General features: G+C 40.6%; 2 protein-coding genes across 7 annotated transcripts in view; both read right to left on the reverse strand.

Moving 5' to 3' along the window:
- The window catches only part of HELZ (helicase with zinc finger), a 98,221-nt gene extending 91,841 nt beyond the window's left edge, over positions 1 to 6,380 (reverse strand). For 3 of the 4 annotated variants that reach the window (XM_082326854.1, XM_082326855.1, XM_082326853.1), the window contains exon 1: positions 6,232 to 6,379. In XM_082326854.1, the coding sequence (XP_082182980.1) occupies positions 6,232 to 6,238 (7 nt within the window). In that variant the 5' untranslated portion in view covers positions 6,239 to 6,379. Of the gene's footprint in view, positions 1 to 6,231 lie in introns of all 4 variants that reach the window. The other variant, XM_082326852.1, reaches the window with a different exon arrangement.
- A 7,119-nt stretch (positions 6,381 to 13,499) lies between these two features.
- PSMD12 (proteasome 26S subunit, non-ATPase 12) lies at positions 13,500 to 22,926 on the reverse strand. 3 transcript variants are annotated; one of them, XM_082326688.1, is made up of 11 exons: positions 22,760 to 22,926; positions 20,921 to 20,980; positions 20,548 to 20,676; positions 19,069 to 19,176; positions 18,004 to 18,108; positions 17,415 to 17,564; positions 17,109 to 17,243; positions 16,444 to 16,556; positions 15,881 to 16,055; positions 15,290 to 15,367; positions 13,500 to 13,953 (listed from the first exon to the last, which is right to left on the reverse strand). In XM_082326688.1, the coding sequence occupies exons 1-11, from the start codon at positions 22,865 to 22,867 to the stop codon at positions 13,744 to 13,746; spliced, it is 1,371 nt and encodes a 456-aa protein (XP_082182814.1). In that variant the 5' UTR covers positions 22,868 to 22,926; the 3' UTR covers positions 13,500 to 13,743. The 3 variants fall into 3 exon arrangements, 2 of the variants coding, with proteins under 2 accessions (XP_082182814.1, XP_082182815.1); XR_014229720.1 differs by having other exon boundaries at positions 13,884 to 13,953; positions 15,290 to 15,422; XM_082326689.1 differs by lacking the exon at positions 13,500 to 13,953 and having other exon boundaries at positions 13,962 to 15,422.

A 22,926-nucleotide genomic window follows, 5' to 3' on the forward strand; every position in this document is an offset into this window, starting at 1 on the left:
TTGACATAATATAGCTAAGCCTGATTTGGGGAGTTGTCTTCTGACTGTATTTTAATGATATTAACCCTTCTGCATCCAGATAATGCTTTTATAACATCCCTGTTTCCTCTCCTCAAATGCACAAACATGATACTACCAACAGGTTCAATTTTTAGACCTCTCCTGAGAGCTGAATATGGATTCCCAAGTTCTCCTGGCACAGCAAACCCTATGGGCAACACCATAATTTGTATCCAAAACACCACAAGCTTCTCAATGGCATTCACCCTACTCATTCCTTTTGAAATGAACATTAGAGATTCAGTCACGTATTTTAAACCCCACTCAAAGAACAGACATCAGCAGGAATGAGTAACAATCCTACTGTGGTTAATGGCATAATTCTGACAAAGCTTCGGAAGAAGAAAAGCAGTGTCTAGCCTAGCCAAACAAATATAAACAAAACTACAGCCAAGTATTATCAGCCAGTTCAAACGACAAAACAAATGTCCTGCACCATTCCAAACGTGTGAGTGTCTTAAGATACGGCCAGAGTACAGTTACCTCAAAACCATTAGCACAAACAACTATAATCAAAAACATCACTTCAATAAAATACCCACAGCACTCAGCTACAACACTGTGTTAGCGCAGATTCAGAAGTATGCTAAAAAACGTTCCCCGTAATGACCTCCCTGTGTAGACAATGAGAAAAGCCCCACAAATTCTGGCTCCCAAAATGGCAGAGGATCAGATGCAAGGCAGCCATCGTGGCTGGTCAACAGTATTTGGGAATCCCAGCTAGTTGATGGGGAATTTAGTTGAGAGCAGCAAAGGAGCGCTACTTGGGAACAGAAGCACACTGCCTGTCCCCATCCCCCCACAATTATCCCAGGACAAAATGAAATTATCACTTACAAAAATACAGATTATCTTAGATTAAATAAGCTGATATATAAGGAAGAAGCATTATTTTATATACTGTCAAAACCACTATGTTCTTCATTTGTGGCATTCTCCATTTATGATGTCCACAAAGATTCGCTACTTTCTTGGTTTGCTGAACCACTAAATATTTTCCAGCAAATTAAACACTCATGCCGCATTACTAACAACCAAGATTCTCAAAAACAGCTCTTGTTGTCTTACATATTTCCCTTTTACCATGGGGTCTGAAGGGCTCTGAAAGATCTTCTAAGCATATTTAAGCAGCGTAATTTTTAGTGTTTTGATGAATACAGTATTTTTGCTATATATAACTATGAAAAAAAAACCCTGTGAAATTCACAGACTGAAAGATCATTTCTAAATAACACTTACCTAACTACCATAAAACCAGCTCAGACGAATCCACACACTGCTCACATTTCTACCCTGCACTTCCTGCCACTCCAACATTCAAAATTTTGTACCTAACATAATTCTACTATTCTTTTTCTTTCAATGTTTGGTCATTACAACTCTGAGAATCATTAGCCTTTCTACTGCTTACAAACAGGAGAGATCGTGAAATGTATTTCCCCAGACCACATATAAGCCAAAGATTAAAAACATCCACCTCAGCCACATCATTCTTCATGCAAGTGGTACTTCCTGAGACTAACAGAAACAAATCGCACAACAGTTTACAGTAACATCTCCAAAACATCTCTTTACATAAAATCCCTTACAAAAACTCTTGCTACCAGCTCAGTAGCACTGTGTACCTACTGCTTCTTGGAAAAGCCATAAAGTTCAGTGTTGTTAATTCTAAATTACTTTCTTGCTGAAGTATGAGTCTTCTAACATCTGACAAAGACTCCATGCCACTTAGAAAATTTGATAGTTTGTACTCATTCAGAAGTAGGATGGGGCCATAGTAACCACTCAAACTTTTTAGTCATGAAACGGAACCTGTCAGTGTAGTAAAATTACATTTAAGAAGGAAAAAGATTGAAATCCATGATTTCTTATCCGGCTGCCCTGTCATAAGTCTGCAGTTTGGTATTTTGGAGGACTCTGAGAAAAGACTGGGTAAACAACCAGTGCATTTCTATTAAATTTATGACAGTGAATTTGCATATAAAATTGTAGAGAAATATTTGGATATTATGTTATAGCCACATTAAGTATCCTTCAACTTCAACTAGCAGTGCAATGGAAATGCAACAGGAAAACAAATTCTCACCTGTGTGTAATTACAATCTCCCTGCTTAAATTCCTAAGCACTCTTTTTCCGACAGTAATACTCACTTTTCTGTGTTTCTCAGACATGAGTGATTGCTTCTGGTTGAAGCCTCATGTTGTAAACATTTGTGTGAAGAGAAGATGAAAGCTCAGTAAGCCAGACTGTTTTTGAATAAGGAACTTGAGTTACATATCAATACCACCATAATAAAATCACCACAAGCTAGCCTGTTTCTGTAGAGTGGTCTGACCTTGCAGACTCCTACTCCTAATTTCACTATCTATAAAGTTTAGTTATTTTCTCCCCCCCCCAAATACTAGGAGAAAACAACTGTTTACTTTCCCAGTCAAAATCTCCAGAAGACCAAGCATTCCTTCATTTTTTATTCCATACCAATGATGCGTGCAAACTTTTGAAAAAGCAGTCTCTTTTTAAATATTCTCTCTTTTCTTCCTTGCTGAAAAAAGAATGACCATCACAGAAGTCTACCAAAGGGAGTAAGAAATCACGCATATAAAGTACTATGTCTTTAAACGTATGTCACTGATATACATAAACACAAGTGCTGAGTACTGCCAAAGGCCACAGAAGAAACAGCAAGACAAACAAGAGCAAAAAAGGAAGGTCTTGTTTGTTCTCATCATCTAACCCATAATACTTCCATTTAAAGGGGAAAAATACATATACCATGTAGTGATATGGGATCCTGCCTTAGGACCTCAACAACGGAAGTGAGAAATGATTGAACAGCTATGATAAGTGAGCAGGAGGGAAGATCGGGAATACAAAATTTGCTATTCTCCCCCACAACGAGCCACTAACAACCTTGCACAAAGAGGAACGCTGGGGATCTGCTTCCAGGAAAAAGCCTTTAACAACGCTAAGAAAAAAGTAAGGACAGGATTCACGTTTACTAGGATTCTTGGCCTACTGATCCACAAGGCAGTGGGAATGCCAGCTGCCCAACAACTCTATCCCCAAGCCAGAGCAGAACGACACCATCCTTCCTTCTTGTTCTCCAAGACAGCTCCCATGGCTTTCCCTAGTTATTCATGCTGTACACAGGGAACAGGATTTAAAATATTACAAAAGACTTCTCTAATTTAGATTTCACTCCTGCTACCAGACCTATCTAGGCACCACTGACCTCAGCAGGGAATGCCAGTGAGGTGAAAGATTCAAGGGCTTTCAACTAATAATCCGAATTGCTTCAGCAATTGCTTCTGCCATTACTAAAATGAAAACACCTAGAATAAAGTGCAAATGTAAGATGGTAGTAAACAACGAATAAAAAGAAAAAGAAAAAAGAAAACCACACAAAGTCAGACAGAATATCCAGCTATAATTGCAAAGGGGATTTTAGTAACAAAAATAATTGCCAATGTTGGAGAAAATATTTCATCAGACAACTAAATTAACAGAGTTGGAAAACATCAGTAATAATATTGCCTAGCTCTTACATAGCCTCTTTCATCCACAGGCGTCAAGACTCTTTACAGGTAGGTAAGATTCACTATTCCTATTTTAAATTCCTTCAAAAGGAAGCATAAACAGGTGAAGTGATTTGCATCAGGCTGTCCAGATCTCTCAAGCACTAGGCCTGTACCTTATCCACTTGGAAATATTACCTCTTCAAACCGTCTAGACACTGTTACTTACATTTTTCGAGATGGGAATTTCTCCATGAAATCTAACCTTCAAGCAGAAGTTCTCTCCCAGCTACAGCCCTTATCCTGCAATCAGATCTACTAATACAGATCCCAAAGCCTAGGAGCAACTTCTCTGAAATCAGTGAGATTTCACAAAAGGAAAGGATCCTCCATGACAGATCAAGAAGCAGAACTGGGACAAATTACAGATTAAGGTGCTGCTTCCACATATCCCTTTAATTTTTAGTCTGCTGGGAAGAAACAAAAAACACCCCCCAAAAAAAACCCCAACAAAACCAGCTATTACAACTTTCAAGTCCTAGAGCCATCACTTTAATAAGCCTCTTTCATAGAAAAGTTTACCTGGCTCACTTAAAAAGGCATAGTGTCCGTATGAATTCAAAGAGGGGAAATACACCCTCTGTACGTTTCATAAGTCAAAAAAATTCACAGAGGTGAGGAGTGATAATAGAAATGTGATTTCAGCTCGGGGAAAAAAAAAAATGTAATTTCTGCTTTCATAACAAATTACAAAGAGAACTCAATTTTATCAGCAATAACACACAAAATGTTCCTTCAGTTACCAATAAAGAAAAACTGTTCTGCTAATTAAAGTTCAACAAAAAAAAAAAAGCTTAACTCAGCTTTCGCCACTCACAATTTCTGCGCTGTAAAAGCTAAGCCTACCAAAGTCTGATTCATCTAAGAGCAAATCCCTCAGTCTGCCTCCTGAGGAGGGGGAGGGAACGTGGTGGTCACTTGTACGCTCTCCCCTCATCTAAGTTTCAACTGCACGTTCAAACTCAGCTCCTCACTGCAGAGGAGCAGCAGGCTGCCCAGCATCCCCAGACCATCCTGATCAAACAAGCTCTGCCAGTTAAAAAAAACCAGAGTTTTCATTCACAACCTGCTATGACTCAAAAGTATTGAAACAATTTAATTTAAACCACATTATTTTAAAACCTCCCTGTTCTACCAATCAGTCTTGGAAAATAGCTTGCCAAGTATCACTTTATTTAATTTGTTGTTTGTTGGTTTTTTTGGTTTTTTGGGTTTTTTTTCATTTTTACAAAGGAACGTGTCTTTTCTTAAAATAAACAAAAGGGGGGATATTTTATCCTTTGCCTTGTTTCAATTACACTATTTATTAAGAAGAACATTAGAAGACCCCAACAATTCAAACCATCCCAACAAGACTAGCCATGATGCACTCATCTGGCCATGGGGATAATGATTTTTAAGATACTTTTGTGTCTTACAACTGAATGATTTTATTTCTTCGATTAAAAGCAAAACATATTATGTAATTTTAAACTTCATCTCAAGCTCCCTGTACCCCAATAATGCAAAAATCCTATTACCTTGTTACCGCTTACTCATTTTGTCCTGAATTGGAAAGCAATCTTGCAACTGTTTCCCTGCAGTTATTTCTTAATTTCCACCAATGATATGTTTAATCATGTTACTATAATCAAACAACAACAGTTTGACTAACAATGCACTGAAGCCAAACAACTTCACTCATGTGGAAATTAATAAAAGGACATGACCCACCCCAAGAGGGGTAACACATATGCTTCCTCTACTTGGGAATTTGCCCTAAATATAAATATAAATATAAATATATATATATATATATAGTCTCTTAGTTTCTGTTGGGAGGACTGTATCACAACCTGCAGTACAAACTCTCCTATGTTCAGCTTCACAACAGCTGCGTTGTATAAAAGGTGACCTCAGGATCCGTGTTAGCCCTCCCAACTTCTAGCCACTCGGCCCTGACAAAGCCTTCCTGCAGAAAACAAAAATGCAAGCTTATCTGCCAAGCCTTCATTGCTCTGAGGGCTAATTTTACAACAGCTGTTAAATCCTTTCAATTTATTTTTCCATCCTTCAACAAACCCTACCTAAACCGTTTTTTTTACTTCTATTTTATTATTGTTATTTCCTGGCTGTCGCTAGCCGTGCCCTCCCGCCCCGCCCGGTACAAAAACAAAGCTGACTCCCACCCCTCCTCACCCCCCACCTCCCTCCCTGACGGAGCACCCCCGGAGCCAGGGAAAGCCGGGGCTGTGCAAGGCATCTCCGGCTCCCCGGGCTGGCCCCTCCGCCTGCCCCCGCTGCGCCGGGCGCAGGGCCGCCCCGGCCCGCCCGCCGGCGGCTGCGGGCCCCCGGGAGAGCGCGGCAGCCCCCGGGGCTCCGGCCGAGCCTGCCCGTAAACAGCCCCCGAGCGGCTGCCGCTGCAGGCCCCTCCGCAGACACAGGGCCCTCTCCAGCCGGCACCGCTCAGCCTCCGGCCCGGCCGGCGGCCCCCGCTCGGCCGCTCGGCCGGCTGCGGGGCACCGAGGATCCCCCGAGGCCTCCCCGGAGCCCTCTCCAGCCGGGCCCGGCCGCCCTCGGCCCCCGCGGGGGGCGAATGGGGAAGTCCTGACTTACCTGTCATTACTTTCTACGCCATCTTGGATCCACTTGTCAACGTCCCCACAAAGCATTGTGGGAAAGCCCTCCCCCGCCCTCCTCCCGGCCCGGCGGCCAGCGGGGGAAGGCGGAGGGCGGCGGGGCGCTGCGGACGGGACGGGACGGGACGGGACGGGACGGGACGGGACGGGACTGGACCGGGACCGGGACCGGGACCGGGACCGGGACGGGACCGGGCGGGACGGGACCGGGCCCCGCGGCACTGTTGAGGGAGGTGGCGGCAGGCGGAGGGCAGCCACGGGCTCCGGCCCGCGGCTCTCCCCTCACGCAGCGGCTGGAGGGGGCACTGCCGCGCCGCTCAGGCTGGAAACCGGCAACCTCGGCTTTTTTCGTTGTTGGTTTTTTTTTTTTTCCCCCTTTTCTCTCTTTTTTTTTTTCCCCGCCCCCTCGCCTCCCCTGGGAGTCGTGTCACTGCCCCCGCACGCACTCAGGAGCCGCGGAGGCCGAGGGGCGCTGCGCGGCCGCGCAGCCGGCGCGGCCCGCCCAGGCGTAGCGGAGGGCCGGCCCGGTGCCGCCTGGCCCAAAATGCTGGCGCTTTCCTCGCGGTTATTCTGCTGTTGCGGTTGGTTTGGTTGGGGTTTTGTTTGTTTTTTTTTTAAGTTACTGCCCTTGAAACTTGCAGGAACCTGGCTCCGTGTGCGAAGGCTGCAGCCAGGTGATCCAACAGCTCCCCTTCTACATCGTGTTTCAAAAACTCCCGTCTGCTTTTGCTGAAGGACCGTTGGTAATGCGTTTCTGGCTGCACGTGAATCCCAGAAACTGCTTTGCGTAACAGTTTTATTTTCACGGAGTAATCTTCCCTGTGAGCTGTGTTTTCAAAATGTTTGGCAATCAATTCTTAATACCTACGCTGTTTTGCAAACCGGCTTTTTCAAGGCGTTACTGGCTCGGCTGCCACGGATGGGTGCCCCTCGCACTGCATCGGCCATCGAGCTTTAGGGCAAAGCGGACAAGAAATTGGGGGAAAACAGCTTACTTCAGGACCTTTATAATAAGGTTTATCAACAAAAGAGGATTCCAGTGCTTTTTGAAAACTTTTCCTTCTACTTTAATTAAAATAATTATAAGATCCAGATCATTTTAGTGTTAGATTTTCCTAAATACATTTATATTTAGATTTACATTTAACGCCTCCTAACTCTTTGAAGAGTAACCACCAGCCAAGCCTCTGATGCATTGCCACTGCAAGAAGATACTTGTGCCCAAGAATATTTTCAATATTCATCAGTAATGCATTTATAAAGAGAGAGCTCCTTGCAAAAATGTAAATGCAGAAGGAAATAAACGTAAAGAAATCCTTTGCATTTGCAGCCTCAGACTTAAATCAGTCCACTTTTTAAATCAACCTTGTAAGTACAGTTGGGAGTATAGTTAACTGTTTCAGTGCCCTACCAGAGGCCTTGCGAGAGGGGAATGTGGGTGGTCCCGGCCTCAACCCAGGAGTTGCCAAAAGGAGGACAAAAACACTCCCGTGGAGCCTGCTGTAGGCCATCGCCGCTGGTCCCCAGCTGCCCGCCTCGGGCACCATCCCCAGTGAGCCTAAAGGGCGTGCTGTGACTCTCGGGTGTTTTCCACCGGCACTGTGCAAGGAACGGGGCAGTTACGGTCAATCAGACAAAGGTGAAACCATATTTAGGATCTAACGAACTTTGTGTCTCATTCAGTCCAGGTTGTTGAAGTGGAATTAGTCCTTTTGGAGGCTGTTTGTATTTGGTTCCTCGTGAGCTTTTGTATTACTGATAAATTTTTCTCTTGCAAAATGCAAGGAAGGTTTTCTTTAAAATAAATGATAGTTTGAAAAAAAAAAGCAGTAGAAAATAGAATGAGTTTTATATGTGTGTGTATATCTAAAAATATGCATGTATCCTCTGGAGTTCAGTTTGGGGTGAGAGAAATTTGCTGGGTTTATTTTTCACATAAGCTGTCATTAACTTTTGAGTCCCTTTGTTCTGACGGTATTTCTTCATACTGTGCTAGGAAAAAAATTGTGTGGCTAGTGACCGAGTTATATGGGGAAGGATTTGCTCAGTGACAGACACCATTTTTATTGCTGTCTGTCTCTGTTCTTTTAAAGTTCCTAGACTGAAAGTACTGAAAGGCAAAGACTGCTGTAAAAAGATGGCAACTCAGCACTGTGGAAACAGCCCAGAAAGGAGCTGGGGAAAGACTACGGCAGCAGGGGAATCCCCCGTCTCAGAAAAAGTGCTGTGTGTAAAACACGATATGGAGACTGTGCCCTTACACCCACTGCTTTTTATGGTCTTCTGACTTAAATTAAACCTCTTAGCCCCCCTATGAAGTAGGTTTTACTCTATTTTGTAGACTGGTCAATGGTATTGCATAAACCCTAAGTGGACATGCCAGAGGCTACAGAGGGAGCCAGCAGCTCTGAGATGGGGTTGGCTGCCAAGCACTATTTTGTTCAAGTACTGCCACTGAGCCCGCAAGATTGGACTAACTGTATTATTTCCATGTGGTGCCCCCTCCAAGCTCTTTCAAGCTGGTCTTTTTTACCCGATAGAAATATCAAGACTGCTGGTCCAAAACAAATTTGGGCTCCAACGCTCATTAACCTTGGAAATTCTGCTCAAAGTGCAAATTGTACAGCAACTGGCCTAAAGGATGAGATTCCAAATCCAAAGGGCTTTAATATAACCAAACTTTGGTTTCAGAGCCACTTCTATTCTAACAGCACAGAAGGCAGAGTATGCCACTAGCAACCGGTTATACACTACATGGGAAGAAAGAGAGTTCTTGTGGCTTTTTTGACATGTTTCAATACAGTATTAAAGGATAATTTAAGGAAATAAGCTTCTACTATTAGCTGCTACTGTGAGAGGGACTCCACGAGATGTCTCTTTCTCTCTCCTTGATGTGTATTACCCCAGGGGAAGCTGCAATTTTGGCTTCCAGCCTCTGCAATCAAACACATCATTCACAACTCTACAGGCTGAGTTGACAAGCCAGGTCTTCACTCAGCATGGGCTGGGCACAGAAACAGATGGGTTACGTGCTCACTACTGGCTTGCATTTTCAGAATCATCCAGACTTTCTAAGTTCCTGGAATCCCCATGTGCTATGCTCACTAATGGGATTTCATGACAAGAGGAGAGCTCACAGGACTAGGCTTCTGCTGAGGAATGTGGGGTTTTGCACTGGTTGCAGCACACACTCTCTTCTGCCCAAGAGAGACCAGGAGCAGCTGGTCGCATGGAGCCTGGGAGCAGAAGAAAAGCAACAGTCTATGTTGCAAATGTAAGAAATGCCAAAGGCACAATGGGGAGGCATGAGATAGGAACAAAAACAATGAATCTCTGCTCAGCATCATGAGACTTAACAGGACTCGGGTCCTCAAAAGCCTAACAGCGATATTTCTAGGGGCTCATTATAATGGTAAGATTAAAACAAACAAACAAACAAACGAAGCGCCCCCCCCCCCCCAATGAATGCAGCAATATGAAATTCAATTCCACTTTTACATTTTTCAAGATTTCAAAACCTTTCAGATCTGAAAATTGCAATTTCCTGCTGTAAGTTTAGAAAGCACAACCTCCCAGGGACCGTAACTGCAAGGAAGCCCTGTACAGCAGGCACCAACACATCCAGTCTCCCTATGCTTAAGTCAGGATTCTGTAAATTTTGACTGTTCACAGGGCTTCTCCCTATTCTGTGAAGCTAGGAGCATGCCCAGGTCCTTGGAGAATCTAGGCTCCTTGCCAAAAAACAGGAGTTTGAAAACCTGGGGCCACTCGGGGCTGCTAGGCTCCCTGCCACGAAGCTAAGATCTGAGCAGAGCTCTGAAAGGTGTGGCACGGATTCTGGAAGAGTTGGGAACTCTGAAACCCTCAGTTGCTTCGGGGCTAATAGAGAGCTGGTAGCCAAAAAGCCCTACAGTCCTGGCTCATCCATGAGCTGCACGCTTGGAATCACAGCTATAGCTTGGTTTCTACATTTTCAAAACAAAACTATTTTAATTATTTCAAACTTACGCTGCTGCGTTTTTTCCTTTCTCCTCAGACTTTTGCTTTCACAGAAGTTCAGAAAATCAATTTCTATTCTATGATAAAGTTCACTCCTGTTTCTGGGAACTTGCCTTTCTTGAATTCCAATACAGAAAACGATTTTCAGTGAGCTCCATTCACGATGTCTACAACTTCAGAATACAGGAAAAACCATTACAATTAACATGTACAAGTAATAACCACATAATAGCATACATTCAGCACCGAATTGCCTCCCTGACCCTGCAGCCTAACACCTCAGCAGGCATCTTGAGCAGTTTTCACCTCTGAGAAGCAAAACAACAGGAGGCCTTTCTCAACAGAAGTTCCAGACTGACTGTAGTAGTAGCAGCAATGTTTTTATTGTCTTAGCACGCTGGATCTTTATAAATTTTTGAGCTCCCTCAGAAGCAGCAATCATGGGAAACTAACAGAAGTTAAGTGGTTTACCCTCTGCCACAAACAAGTCAGCGGTAGACCTGAGGTTAGATAGCAACAGTAATTCTTAGTCTTACTAAACAATAAAGCAAACTGTTTCTAGGCAGCCATTAACGTCTGATTGTTAGGCTGAAGAGTAGCAAGTTTTGATTCTCCAGCATGAAAATTCCCCTGGAATTCCTCCAGAGCCCTCTAATGAACAGATGATCTCAACTTTAATCTTACTTAATAATTATCCAAGGATAACATTTCTTCAGCGTGGACTCTTTAAACACACACAATTTCAAACACACACAAAATTCAAACTAATTCATTTTTCCTTTGATCCACAAAATGAGAGTGTTGAGAAGCAAACAGCAATAAAGGGATGTTGAGGGTACATTGAGGAGATAGGAACTACGAAGTTCAGATTAATGCGATGGTTCGATCCCACATTGTCGAGATCAAAGATCTTCAATCTCAGTGCATTTTTTTAAGAAGCCGGCATGCCTTTATGTTGACCTTTAAATTGCTCATGGAGGAGTTGTATCTGACATATATCTGCATTCTTGAGATGAACTAGCACCAAAAGTTTACAGCTTGTCTTTTTTTCCTAGCAACCTGAATGTGGCAACATCTTCCAGAGAGACTCAAGATACACTCCTTTCATTTTCATTAATAATAGTCTGCCAACAAGGAAAAAAAAAAAACAAAAAAACAGCCCCAAAAAAACCTCCAGGCTAAATGAACAGATTCTCTTCCACTCACTTGGGCTTATTGTACAGCCTAATAACTCTACTTTTTTTTTTTAAATTCCTCTTTTACCTGTGTGATATGTGGGGAGGCAAACCCTGAGGGATTCTTGCTTCTGGCCCCAAGTACTAGGTACACAACAGGTGTATCTCACTCTGAGGACAGAGTTAGGTAGGGAGTTTGCCTTGGGCAGTATGTTGTCAAAACAAGATGAAGGTGGTGCAAGTGAATTCAGTGAGGACAAGAATCTATTTCGGACCAAAAGGCAAAAGGCTTGATCATTGTGGATCTTTGGTATGAATACAGACCGTGAAAGTGAACCCTGATAATCCTTCTGAATGGAGTTTTAAGGAGCTGCCTGGACTGTTGGAAGATAAGAATGCTTCCATGTTCTTCCCAATGCTGACAGCAAAAAGTAGTTTCGAGAGGAGAGAAACCACCTCCTCTCTCCAACAAACTCATGTCCTAAATGCAAACAAAGGCAGCAGAGAGGGATATAGCTAGGCCAGAGAGGGAGCAGCATCCGCAAGAACCCCAGAAAGTAGGGCCAGGGAACCACTAAACCATTCCAGTCTAGGATAAAAAGGAAAAGAGGGTTGGCTGGGGAAACAGGTCCAGTATCTCTCATCTGGTAGACGCGTCACAGAGTCCATAAGCTTAAATGCTTGGGGTTGAAGATTCCAGACCAGATTTGCAAATGGAATAAAAAGGTTTGTGATAAGAACGGGGAGAGGCAAGTTCCCACTTCCCCTGATGACCCTCTGTTCCCCTTTCTGATACCTCTTGCCTCAGTTTCCAGAAGACTGATTTTTTTTCAACTGAAAAGGTCAAAACTGAAGTAAGTTACTTTGTTCATTATCCTAGCAGCAGCCAGTTTTGCCTATGCTACTAAGGCTAGCCTCAAAAAGACCAATACATCCCATTCTCAGACATGGCTGTGACAAGATTATACACAAGTTGTACACTTGGGACTATAATACAATTTAGGGAGTTAGATGGTAAGCATTCTATGCATTCAAAACAGTCTGCTCCTCTTTCTCCCTTCCCTCACTGATAGTTCAGCTGTTTTTCTGTTGCTTAAATGCAGTGAGCTAGATTAGTATGGCTTGATACAGTTACTTGCCTCCAAAATGACATTCCCAGCTTTCCCTTAAGCTATGTCCAAAATCTACATTTCAAAGGCAAATCACTGCTTCAAAGCTTCGATCTTTTCCTGTCCCCTCACAGACTTCCCTCACTCAAAATCACTGTCTAAAGTTTCCTGACTTACTGTGTATTCATATGATAATTACTTGCGCTAAGTGTTAGTTTGAATGAAGTTCAGTGGGCTTTTAAAGAGATAGGGTTTATATATATCTCTCTCAATACATCATTTGCAGTTATAGTCTCTACCTAATTTATTACGAACAGAATAGTTAGTTATGGATAGCATTAAAAATCATTAAAAACGGGAGAAAATTCAATAAAAGTCCCATTGATTCTTACTATACTGTTTGTGCTACTATTTTACTTTCTTAAAAAAAGTTACTTTGTTAAAACAGAACAGGAACATGGGGAAAAATCTACAGCTTCCCTCCATTACAAGTAGGTTAAAGCAAATAATAGGACTTTATCTTGTCTGAATATAACACATTCAATTACGAGGAGCAGCAGCTTTGAAGTCCTATCTTAGTTAATTGCAAAATTGCTATTGTAGCCGTTACAAACTGGAACTACAAAACAGTGAAAACTAGTGACTTGCACCAAGCAGACAAGATTCAGGTAGATTTCTCAGTCAGCTCAGAATCAATTAATAAAGCCTATCTGTAGTCCCAAAGCACAAGAAATACCATTATTATTAAGCATGAACATCCAGAATTTCGTTCAAACAGCATCTTGACATAACATTATAATATTATCATTTTAAGTTACCTCAAGGCATGCTACTGTGAAACCCTAGGATTTTATTATTTACAGTATATCGTCTCAATCACAGCCTCAAAAATAGTCCTGTAATGAAATAACCACAGAATTATGTGTTAGATAAAGGTATACATGCAAAAGAAGATATCACAAGACTACTATTATACAGGCAATACAGTTTTATTATGTTCTTTCACCAATTGTAGCAAAAAACATTTAACAACTGAATGAATAATCAAGGGAACTTAATTGTCAACAGGAATTTCAGAATTATGTTCTAAAGTTTAGACCAGGAAGGCTTGACAGGGAGAAAACAAACCATATACACACTGTAATAATAGTCTCTATTATGAAGATTTAATGCCTTCTTTAAAAGCACTGAGATTATTGAGGCACCTTACTGCAGGTTATGTATCATCTCCTCTTTGGCAATGAGATGTGTGGTTTTGTTAACTAGGGCCATTAGTGAGTTGAGCTTGTGAGACCAGTCATTGAGTATATTGTTTGGGTCCTTAGGCCTCTGAAAATTGATAATTCCTGCCAGCCTGTCTACTTTAGCAAAGATGGTCTTATTAACTACGAGGTTAGACAGGAACTCCTCCGATTCCTGCAAAGACAAACAGCACTAAGTCAAGAAAACAGCATTTTTATCTACAAAGCATCAGTATTCCTCCCAAACAGCATTAAAGCACAGGGAAAAAGGTTTTCTTTACAAGAAATACAGCTGTAGTAATACTGTATTTAAACAAACACACAATACTTCAATATTACACGTTGGCACCACAAGCTACTAGCACCACCTATTCAAAAACTTTTTTTTTTATTTGACCTATAACCTATTGTCTCTCATGAAATTAAAAGTTTAATATACTATACCAACAGACTTTTACACATTGGAGTACTTGGCTACACAGCTATCAGAACAAGCCTTCTGACAAGCAAGGCATAGGAAAATCCATGTAAATTACTGACCATTGTCAAAGAAGGTTTATTCTGAGTTTGTGAAAAAGAGCAGATTTAATTAAAAGACAGTAAGGTAAAGCTTTTCATTTGCACTTGAAATACCAGTATGCCATGATGTATCAATCTCTTTGGAAAGCTCTTGAAAACACAAAGGGGGATGACAGGAAGACTACTTCACCCCACGTTCCCAAAGTACAACTATCTATAAATAGGGACATTTAAAGGTGAGAAACCCTGTATCTTCAGTCAGTTTTAATCACTCATGGACAAGAGCTTTTTACTACTGAAACTCAATACAGAGAAGTGCCAGCGTTTACATGCAACCTTGAATATAAATGATTTTTTAAGAGCAGCTTTTGCCTTATGGGTACGTGCATCATGACACTGAGTTCTGCCTCAATTAAAAACAGTTTTCTAACTCCCATAAAGGCATGAAAATACACTCAAGTCTTTGCATTGACTAGTAAAGCGACAAATATTTGGATTAATACTATTAGTCCCAACAGACTTTTACACTTCATAAAAAGAACCCAATGAACTACAGTTTAAAGTTCACTTAATGCTCCCTGTCTATCTCTACAGCACACTTTGTTCTTCCCGGTAAGAGCTGAGAAGCACTGGTAACATGAATACTAAGGATGAAGCTAGCAGAGCTGCAAGGATAATACAAAGACAGATATATAGAGATACAACGACAGATACTGTATCCATGAACATTCATAAACACACAAGTGTAAACCCTGAGAATTTTGTACCAAGCAGTGTATTTCTACAATGCTATGTCTTTCTGCACTGTCTGTGAAACAATGCAAAGATGATCTGTGGTACCACTTACAGAGCTTTTTAAGCTAAAAAGAGAACTCAAATTCAAATTAAAAGAGAACATGACTCTGCTGAATACTTACATTTTTGCCACAAGCACATGCACACATACACTTCCACGCTGTTTATGAAAGAAGAATAAGCAAAGCAACACTTACATCAACGGACAGATCCAGGAGCTGTGCCATTCTCTTCATTGTAATTCTGGTATAATATTTAGCCATTATTCTAATATTCTGGAATAAAAGTGTTCAGAGTAGAGGGTTATGTGCAAAAAATAATTGAAGCAGGCTGCAAAAATATAAAAGTCAATGTTAAAAGCAGATTAGGAGCTGTAGTGCTCTAACGGCAGTCCAGCATAAGGTACGTGAGGGAGTTGTGAACAAACAGTTCTTTTGCTTGTAAAAGGCATAAAAGTTTCTACAAGACAAATTATTAAGTAATTAAATCAACTAATTATGAATTTAATACAAAGCAAGACTGTCAAGTTTCTGCTCTATTGAAATGTGAATGCTGAATCTCACAATTTGAGTGCAATATGCTCCTTTTTCTGGCAACTGTGCCAAATACCTCTCTCTAATAAAGTTATACGAGCAAATAAAATGTTGAAAATACAACACAATGGAAAAGGCAACTTATCTGCTGCTTTGCTACATACTTTTTTGTTTCTCTTCGTAACTAAAATATGGCAAGTGAAAAGCATTTTAAGTTGTGGCACACAGCTAATGCTTAGAGACAGCCATACTTACATGTTCCACAACTCTATTCTTTAAATCTTTCCATCTCTTTTCACCTTCCTCTGTACAGGCAAAAACATCTGTTGCAGGACTGTCAAGGGATCCTTCTCTCAATTCTTTCCCGTATTCGTCAACTAGGGCAGTCCATCGCATCAATTCCATGGTGGTAAATAGTTTTAGGAGGTCTCTAAATGGTTTAGTAAAGTTGATTTACAATCCTGTGTTAATAAGGCTATAATTTCATACTTAACTCGATCAAAGAAATAATTTTAAATGTTTTAATTTTATTACCATTAATATTCATTGTTCTTCATGAATATACTCTGTAATACTTCACGCTATCAGGGGGCAGCTCAAGTCAGACTGTGTTTCTAATAAAGATCTTTCTCTTATAGACATTTATTTTAATGTAGAACATGCACAATCATGAAAATTTTGCAGTAGTTTTCATACAGCATTACATTCTGAGATGCTTACAGCAGACTCAGCGTAAACAGATTTCACTTGCACAGCTAGTTTGAGAGAGAGACTTTTTTTTTTTTACCTAAGAATTGTTTGTTAGAAAGAATACTTACTTATACTTCGGAATTTCTTCTAGTTTTTTGTCACTACTAATTCTGTGCACCAAATCAGATTGTTCATTGTCATAAGGTGAAAGAATAACATATAGAACAACGCTCTTCAGTGCCTGTTTAAGAGGAGAGAGTGGGGGGTTTTCCCATAATTAAACAATTAAAAACACTGCCCGCAGAGCTTAGAATTTAACATGTAAAACGCTTAAGGCCAGCATATTAAGAAGTTAAGGTGAAATTGATGTCACCTTGCAGAAATGAACCCTCATTCACGATGACAGATTTAAATTAATTCAGGTTAACCAAAATTCCAGTATTTAAAATAAATGCATGAAAAAAAAAATCTTTTCAAATATGTAACATTTGTACTGCATAAACAACAGTATCATTTAGACCACACTTGCACAGCTGTTTCTGATTTCTGCACTTTCATAAAACAGAGACATTCTCAAGATTTCAAAGATAATATAATGAAAATGTCAGTTATATTCATTTGAAATCAACTTTATTATATCTGTTTTCAACTAACCAATTTGTTAATATAGCCATTAAAAAAAATTAAGAACAACAGACTGATGAGCTATTTAATCTGCTGTAAATTGATCTGGTAATGAAATGGGCATTTGCCACATGAAAATACAGACATTTTGTATGCAATGTTTTTTTACCTGCTGCCACTTTTCACTTTCGGCCTGGATACATGGAGTATCATAAATGGCTCTGTAGTGCTTACAGATGGAGAGGTAGGAGCCTTCATGTTGATCCAGCTGGATCATTAAGTTGTAGTATTTCAACTTTAGTTTCTGAAATAGTATCAAACAGTAAAATTAATACAGCTCCATGAATCATGTAAATGAAATACAACTGGATACCAGAAAACAGGGATATAAAAACACTTGGACCTGAAGAGAGGCATGTCAGATTAAAATTGGGATGGGGAGCAGGGGGAGAAGAGAGATCCTCCAGTGACTTACTTCTGTGTTTTCTTCTTGAAAAAATTTTGTATTAATTTTTTTGCTGATAATTTGAGTCCGAATATAGTCTTTTACAGCTAGACAGAGTCTCATCTGCTCCAAGATAAATTCTACACGTTCCTTCTTTTCCATTGAACCATAGGTTTCCACCTAAAATGAAAATGTGACTATTTAATATGGTCAAAGTCAAATCAAGTGAAGTCTTAACTGTGCAAGAAGAGTGGGAGGTTGTCAGGGTGGGAAAAACAAAATAAAACAACAGAAAAAACAGCTATTCCAGAGCAAGTGAGAATGGAGAAGAGGTTATTCAATTTGAAATTATAGCCCCCACTTACACCGGAAGAATCCACTATACTCAATGCACTACCTAGAGAATTGAAATCTGTTTTCCAAATGGGAAATAGTCTACGTAACCTAACCATGCGATTAACAAAAGCAGTCAAAACTGAATTACACTTTCACTAATAACAGTCCATCTCACTCCAGGCATTTCTGCAGACGTATCTGATTAAGTTTCTAAACAATAATCTAAGAGCAGCCAGAATTAATTTTTATTGCTGACACAATTTTGAGTGACATGATGTGTTACCTGCAATTCTTGCAGAATAGAGGCAGCCTCTTTCACTTCACCATTCTGTTCTTTTATTGTTGCAAGTGTCTTCGTCAGGCGAGCACGTTCAATTTCCACATATATCTGAAATCAGAAGTAGTAGTTCAAACACTGGAATTTTCTGAAGAAGAGTGCAAACTCTAAGACCACAACCCCACTACGACATATATTTGATGTTTTCATATAGCCAATTAATTGCTTGTGTAGCCATACACTATACTGATACTATCCACAACATACACAGATAAAATATGATGGATAGTTGACACACCAAAAGTATTTGGACCAAATTAATCTAAAAAATAATGTCTAAATACATCTACCATTCTTTAAGCAAACATAAAAGGATGTGCACTGCGAGTTAAGTATTAGGTATTTTGTTTGCTAAAATATATTGAAATAGATATGAAGATTTTAATAGTTAATGTGTACTAAGTACTACCGTTTGCATTATTTCACTCACTCCTAACTATCCATAAATCGACAATACTTGATTAGTAACAATTTAGACTAACTTTGAACAGGCAAAAGCTGTAACATTAACACAAATTTGCCTTAATGCAGAATTGCTTATTTTCTTAAATTAAAAGGAATATTATGTAAATAATTAACTCGGTATAATGCTTTGATATCACCTTCTGGTTACCGTAACTGTATGTAACACCTTGTTAAGCCCAGGAGAAATTAAGCTAAACCTGTCCATTTCTCTAAAAAATTCAAATACATAACATTTTAAAAAAGTGAAAAATAAATGGCATTTTAGAATTCTGAAATGTATTATTAATCATATTAATAATACATCCAAATATCTACGTCATGGAAATATGACCAGTGTTTCAGCAAATTATTTAAATATGAAACCTCAAAAATATTTGCAGTCTTTTGGAAAGACATACACTACTTGACTTCTCAGGTTAATTTGAAAATATACTTCTGCTCTTATTTGAACAAGATTAAAACATAATGTTAAGAAGCTATGCTTTTAAAGAAGGTGAGCATTTTTATTCTACCTTTTAGACATTCAGTCTTAAAACAAAATCTTACTTTTCCTTCTGTAACCATACGCAACGTGTCAATTAAGCGCAGTTTGACTGGTAAGTCTGTGATGTCTTCAACATAAGTGCAGCACTGCTGGACCATTTTAGCAACTGCCTAGTACAATAACAGAAAAGAAAAACATACTGTGTTTTTAAATTTCTCAAATGCATTAAAGCTATAACACTCAGCAATAAGTACTAAATAGTTTCATATCAAACTAAAGAGACTCATCTCAACAAAAAGCATGCAAGGTACATCTAATCACTTTGATTCGTAAGAATGTGTAAAATGATGCTAGCGACTGATTCTAGAAGTCAAATGAGATGCTGTTCTGTCATTTCTTTCTTCTCAGTTTTTCCAATGATATTCAAAATAATTCCTCCCATGCGGTCCTCTCTTGAAAAGTAGTATTCCTCTTCTGGCAAATCCACGTGACTCTCACACGGACTGACAAGATTCATCTGTTTGCCCTAAGACCTGCATAGCTAAAGGGAAGGTACATCTTCTCTTAAGTGTGTGTACTAGCCCTTCTCTTTAGGACACCTGTAGATTTTTGAGGAAGGGAAGGAAGAGGGGTAATTATTTCTGACTGATGCTTTTCCATCTCTGCATATTTCCAAATAGGCACTAATAAGCTAGCATCCTTCAGTGGCAAGCACGGGTATTGGAATATGTTCCTCTGGTAACAATGCTGACAAAGCTGTTACAATTATTACTAAAATACCTACTTCTTAAAAAAAAAACAGAATGAGACTTCTAGAAATTTCTTCCTCAAGAAGAAAATTCAGCTGAAATGACCCAAGTCTTCAGCCACAGTTTGTGCAAGTTAGAGAACTAAACTGTACTCTACTCGTATACAAACTCCTAATGTTTCTGCACATTAAAAAGTAGGTAACCATTTTCTTCCTAAAGCAATGATGCCATTAAAATTACCTCTTGCTAACTTCTAATTAAGTCAAACTGAACACACAGTGCAATAAACTTTGTACCTTCTTAAATGCAAGTGCTTTCCACTATCCTGATAGCCAATTTCTCAGACAGAACTGAATTCCAGACTATGACAGTTTCAAAAGCAAGCATGTAAAGCATACACCTTATTTGATCACAATAAATTGCAATAACTCTATTTAACATACACCTCATGTGAACATGAAAAAGCAAGAATATGTCTACAATACAGACTGTAGAACAGTGTAAAGATGAACTACCATCTAAAAGCACTGGTATGCACTGAAAGCAGAAAAGTCACAGCTGTGTTGCCAAGAATGGCAAGCTGGACCACACGGAGCTCAGGCACCAGGTGAAGACAGACTAATTCCAGACATCAGTTTCATTATTGGCTTTCCTTATGCCTACGAAAAAATGTCAACAGAAGCTAATTACAATATATTTCAGGCAGGAAAGTCCCTACACACAAGGGGGAATAAGATACATAATACAGCTCCAAATACAATTTTATTTTTTGTTTCAGAGGATTAAATTCACCTGTTTTAACTGACTTCTTCTCTTTGATAGAAGAATAATATTTTCATTAAGAGCATCCCAGTCTTTAGCTTCGTAACACATTTTCACTATAGCAACTAAGATACGGGATGTGGAGACCATGTCAGATGCCTGTAACAAACGAACAGCATATTAGCGATGGGATAACCAACCTGCAGACTCTATCACTTGCACTTCTATGATACAAAGGGAAAAAAAAACTCATTATATCTAGCCTCATTGATTTCCTTTTTAAAGAAAAGAACAACAAAAGAGAAAGACTGATACTCCAATTCCCTTCACGACTTTAATGCAGTGGAACAAGGGGGTGGGTAGGACAATCCAGCATAAATGTTGCACACCATATGCTACTTACCGTTCGTGTTTGTTTTTCCAAGGAGAGAAGGTTTTCAATTACTTCTTGCAATCTTCCTTCCTAATGTGATAAGCAAAGAATTATCACCATGAGTGAAGAATACAACTCAGTTTAAACTGAGAGTAGCTCTAATTCTCATGTAAGTAAAAAACATATACTAGCCTGTGCACACATTTTTAAGTATTTTATTTCTTAAAAAAAGAAACATACATAGCACTAACTTTAAATATATGGTTCTACACACAGATCAAACTGGAAAGGTACTAGCTCCATTTTTGCCCGATACGTGCTATAAATTGTCTGTCTTGAGCGAGAAACCTAGCAAGTTTCAGACAGGTTTGGTTAGCTCACGTTCACTGAGCTAGATGGAAGACTGATTTCTTTCCTAGCCAAAACAAAGCTTTAAGTGTTTTCCTATAATAACAGATAATTGGTTTACTATTACTTTCATCCACATTCATCATATCTTAATTATGGCATATTATAGAAAGCACAAACTACATGCTTTACAGTCTAAGTGTGAAATTATAATAGTCCTGCTTTTTGGGTTTTGAGAAGTATATTTGCCTTTGTTTAGAGGAGTTAAAGATACCACAATGTACTTTTAGTCCTAAGTTGTAATTCCTAGCAAATATCTTGTAAAAAAATGTTAATATGGAAGAATTTGTAACAGCCCATGGCAACTGCGTGCCTGCAAAAAAAGGTTAGAAACTAGAAAATTAATAACAAAAAGAGAAAATGAAATTTATTTCTAAAACGTACCCATCCTACTGAAGTCTTTTAAGCTATATACAATGGTTTGTCAAGGATGTGCTCTTACTGCCACAAAATTTACATGTTATGCGGCAATGAAACATGGTCGTGGTGTCCATACCTACACAGCTGTGCCCGTGGGATAAAACACCTGTGCCTACTCTCCATACAATAGTCTTAAGATAGTGTAAGACGCAATTTACTTATCTTAAGACTACTGCCTTCAAAATCCTACAATATGCTATATAGTACAACACGTCCTATCACAGGACACATGGATTGAGCAGAGCATGCAGCATGTAAAGAATCACACTTGCAGCATGTAAAGAATCAGATGCCATCCTACCGGGAAAGAACATAACAGCAAATCCAATCTGTTTGTTCTGAGGTCTGAGACACAGAAGAATCTCTACGCTACAGAACAAGTCCATAAAAAAAAACCTTAAGATACACCATATGCACGATTGCTTCTACGATCCCATCAGCAAGACAATCTCTGGTCGTCTATGCCTGGGGGCACATGCATGTTTGCTCAGCAGATGCCAAGCACTCTGTCAGCCTGCCACGGCTCCGGCCCTCCATTGCAGTCTTTTGGGGCACGTACATAACCGAGCCAGAAGGATGCAAAGCGCTGCCTAGCCTGACACAGGATCAATGACACGACGGCAGCTTTGGCGCACAGCAGTCCTAAGGATGAACGAGCACCTACGTCCCTGCCCAACCACGCTCCAGGCAGAAAGTGCAGCAGGGAAAAGCCACGTCCCTTCTGGTGGCGTCGGGCCCTCCTGTCCCCTTCCCCGCCAGGCTGCACCCTGACATCTCCTCTCGTCTCCCTCGGCGCCCTCCCGCCCACCCTTCCCTACGCTGCCAACGAAGCGGTAGAGCAGTCCCTACTTCTCCCCTTCCCCAACACGGCACGGGAGGGCCCGAGCCCCGGGCCCCTCCGCACTCATCGGGTGACAAGGGGCGGCTGCAGGTCGCGCCTCAGGTCCCCCCGCCACCGGGCCGCCTCCCCGAGCGCGGCCTAGCGCGCCCCACGCCATGACTCAGCCCATCCGCATCGCCGGGCTTTTCCCCCCGCCTCACCTGCGCCAGCCGCTCGCACTCAGGCAACCGCTGGTCCACCGTCGCGCTGTAATCCACCTCCATTTTCACGATGCGGCCATCGGCCCGCTCCGCGCCGCCCTCCGCCATCTCCCCAGCCCCGCTCCGCGTCCCCCCTCGAACACACACCGGAAGCAGCCAGGCCCTGC

This window comes from Platalea leucorodia (genome assembly GCF_965183815.1).
Source record: "Platalea leucorodia genome assembly, chromosome: 14".
NCBI classification, from domain to species: domain Eukaryota; kingdom Metazoa; phylum Chordata; class Aves; order Pelecaniformes; family Threskiornithidae; genus Platalea; species Platalea leucorodia.

Coding starts and splice junctions, on each gene's coding strand:
- PSMD12 (XM_082326688.1), bottom strand. CDS start 22,867: ATGGCGGAGGGCGGCGCGGAGCGGGCCGATGGCCGCATCGTGAAAATG. Junction 20,677..20,920: donor TGGAAAAACAAACACGAACG/GTAAGTAGCATA, acceptor CGTTTGTTACAG/GCATCTGACATGGTCTCCAC. Junction 19,177..20,547: donor GAAGAAGTCAGTTAAAACAG/GTGAATTTAATC, acceptor TTATTGTACTAG/GCAGTTGCTAAAATGGTCCA.